Source organism: Penaeus chinensis, chromosome 36 (assembly GCF_019202785.1).
Source record: "Penaeus chinensis breed Huanghai No. 1 chromosome 36, ASM1920278v2, whole genome shotgun sequence".
Lineage (NCBI taxonomy): Eukaryota > Metazoa > Arthropoda > Malacostraca > Decapoda > Penaeidae > Penaeus > Penaeus chinensis.
The window spans coordinates 23562487-23564986 of NC_061854.1; the positions used below are offsets into that span (position 1 = coordinate 23562487).

Here is a 2500-nt window from a genome sequence, read left to right on the forward strand (position 1 = left end):
CTGTTATCAGATATATGCGTTGGTAATGATGTAACCATAGTAAAATGAAATAGAAACGGGACTATAGACGCGCATGTCAACACCTTAATGAGAAAGGCTGCCCCTTACTCGGCTAATCATCTTCAAAATACTTTTAACTTAAAGAGGAGGATTCGACAAATTCGCCTTGACTGCTGATGCAAGCAGCACTAAATTCCTTCTCTCATGTAAATCCCATCGAATCTGAAATAATACATTCCTATAGAGGGAAATAACGTTTTAACTGCTGCCACTGTCTAACTATCAATAGGATAACAACGTATGTTAGTCTGTTTTGTCAGTGGAACAACTAATAAGACCAGACAAACATCAGCTAGTTATAGTGTATGCATGATGAAAACATATAGAATCGGTCCATGTATAATTATAGTCAGTCTAATATCTTTCTTTCTCGTAAACTGTGCTTTAAATATGTAGTGACAGAACTAACCTTTTAAGAATACAGAACTGCTAGACCAACAAAATTCCCCCTACTTACGTTTTGATAGTTTTTTATTATGTTTAATCCCAATGAACAGTTGATATCTCCAGAAACTCATCTCAGGCACAAAACAGGCCAGAGTGCAACCCTCAGGAGCCTGCCTTTATGCTTCCCCTGAAGGGCAATGTTGTTCCATCTGCCTCAACAGCAGTCCAAGGTAACACGTGGTTGCAAGTGGATTCTGTTAGCCGGAGCCGTAGGAATTGTGGTGTTCTGTATGCTGTTAATCACAAGATATGGTGAGCTTTTAGTTATCTTCGTAAAGTCATTTCACTAAGTGCCAATATGTTTGCAAATGATGGATTACATTTTCACATTAAGTACCAACGTGTTTGTAGACAATTGATTACATGTTCGTTATGATACTAATGAGTGGATTAACCCAATCGGTACGGATGACAAGAATACACGCCATGCACACTGTAATATAAGCTTATTTATTTATTTACACATAGATGACTCTACAAGTGCTTAATCACCAAGGAGTCAGTTATTAGTCCTACCTATCTCACCAATAACAGTAATAACAGTATCGATATCAATTGTATTAAAAAGAAAAACACATTTTCAATTCAAGGAATGGGAAATCAGGATTAGTCACTAGGGCTTACTGATAGACTCCTTGCCGGTGAAGCACATGTGGAGCCATCTGTAACAAAATTTACAAAAAAAAAAAAAAAAAAAAAAAAAAAAAAAAATACAGGGGACAGAACGTAAATCCGTGGCGGTTGGGTCTGGTTCATAATTATCGATATCATCCTCAGCAAACGGAAGACGAGGCAGCACAGCGGGCAAGCCGAAGCTCGTGCTGCTAATGGCGCCCGTGGGTCGGAGCGGCAGCACTTGGCTTGGGAAGATGCTGTCGTTGCTGCATCCCGAAGGTTTATACCTTTACGAGCCGGAATACATGCTGACTCGAAGTGGCTCCCCCGTCATTCGCGAGGACGAGGCGGTGTCACTCATCGCAGGCCTTTTCAACTGCAAAATAACGGAAGAGTTTGTTGAGTGGATGAAGTCAATGCCAGATATTCGCACTGTGTACCGACACACCTTTACTACCAGAGTGTGCAGAAGACTGGATTGGGGGTGTCTTCAAGCTGACCAACTCGCTCGGCTTTGCGGAGAAACCAAGTATAGATTGATCAAGGTGACCTCAATCCTCTGGTTTTCCCGTTTTTAGCAAATAACTGGTGAATTTCAATCTCAGGACCAAGCAAATGAAACCTTGTTGAAAGGAGTCCATTCGTTCCAGACGATCCGCCTGCGCCTGTCCTGGATCCGCCGCCTTCTCGCCGCGCCTGACTTGAACCTCAAGGTCGCATTCCTGCTCCGCGACCCACGTGCGAGCCTTGCATCGCGGAAGCGGCTGGGCTGGAGCATGGGCGCGCGAGAGCTCTGCCCGAGGATTGAGGAGGATCTGGGGCACGTGGCCGAGCTCGAAAGGCTCTTCCCAGACAGATTTTTCTTTCTGAAATATGAAGACGCGTGTTGGGAACCCTACGGTAGGTGGCGTCCGAGTGGAGGAAAGAAATTGGATAATATGAGGCACTGAGAATAGGAGGTGCGTACTCGCCACCTTAACAAAAATGCGAGTCTAATGGCAAGAAATGATATGTGATATAAAAATATCACATGTGGGAGGATTCAGGTGGCGTTAAAGGTTTGATCATTCTACCTGAGTGAGGTCCAGATCAGGTTAATAGCCAAGAGTTAAATTTAAAACAGCAAAATGCTAATTAATAAAAAACATGAAATACGTGAAAAAGAAACACATTGTGACAAAAAAAAAATATATATATATATATATAAATAAAGACTTTACTATCAGAGTCATATCAGTAATTTATGCAAACATACACTGAATATGTATGAATGAGAAATCAATATGCCATAATAATTCTTAACTAAAAGCCAATATGAATCGGATAGTAGACCCAGATTTCACGTTAAAGATCGGCAAGGACAGGTCAGACGGCAAAG

General features: G+C 41.8%; 1 protein-coding gene across 1 annotated transcript in view; it reads left to right on the forward strand.

Moving 5' to 3' along the window:
• Positions 1-562: 562 nt before the first annotated feature.
• LOC125045061 (carbohydrate sulfotransferase 5-like) overlaps positions 563-2500 on the forward strand; it is a 3333-nt gene continuing 1395 nt past the window's right edge. The window contains exons 1-3 of the mRNA XM_047642122.1: positions 563-759; positions 1285-1667; positions 1773-2022. Coding sequence (XP_047498078.1) covers positions 645-759; positions 1285-1667; positions 1773-2022 — 748 coding nt within the window. The 5' untranslated portion in view covers positions 563-644. The remainder of the gene's footprint in view (positions 760-1284; positions 1668-1772; positions 2023-2500) is intronic.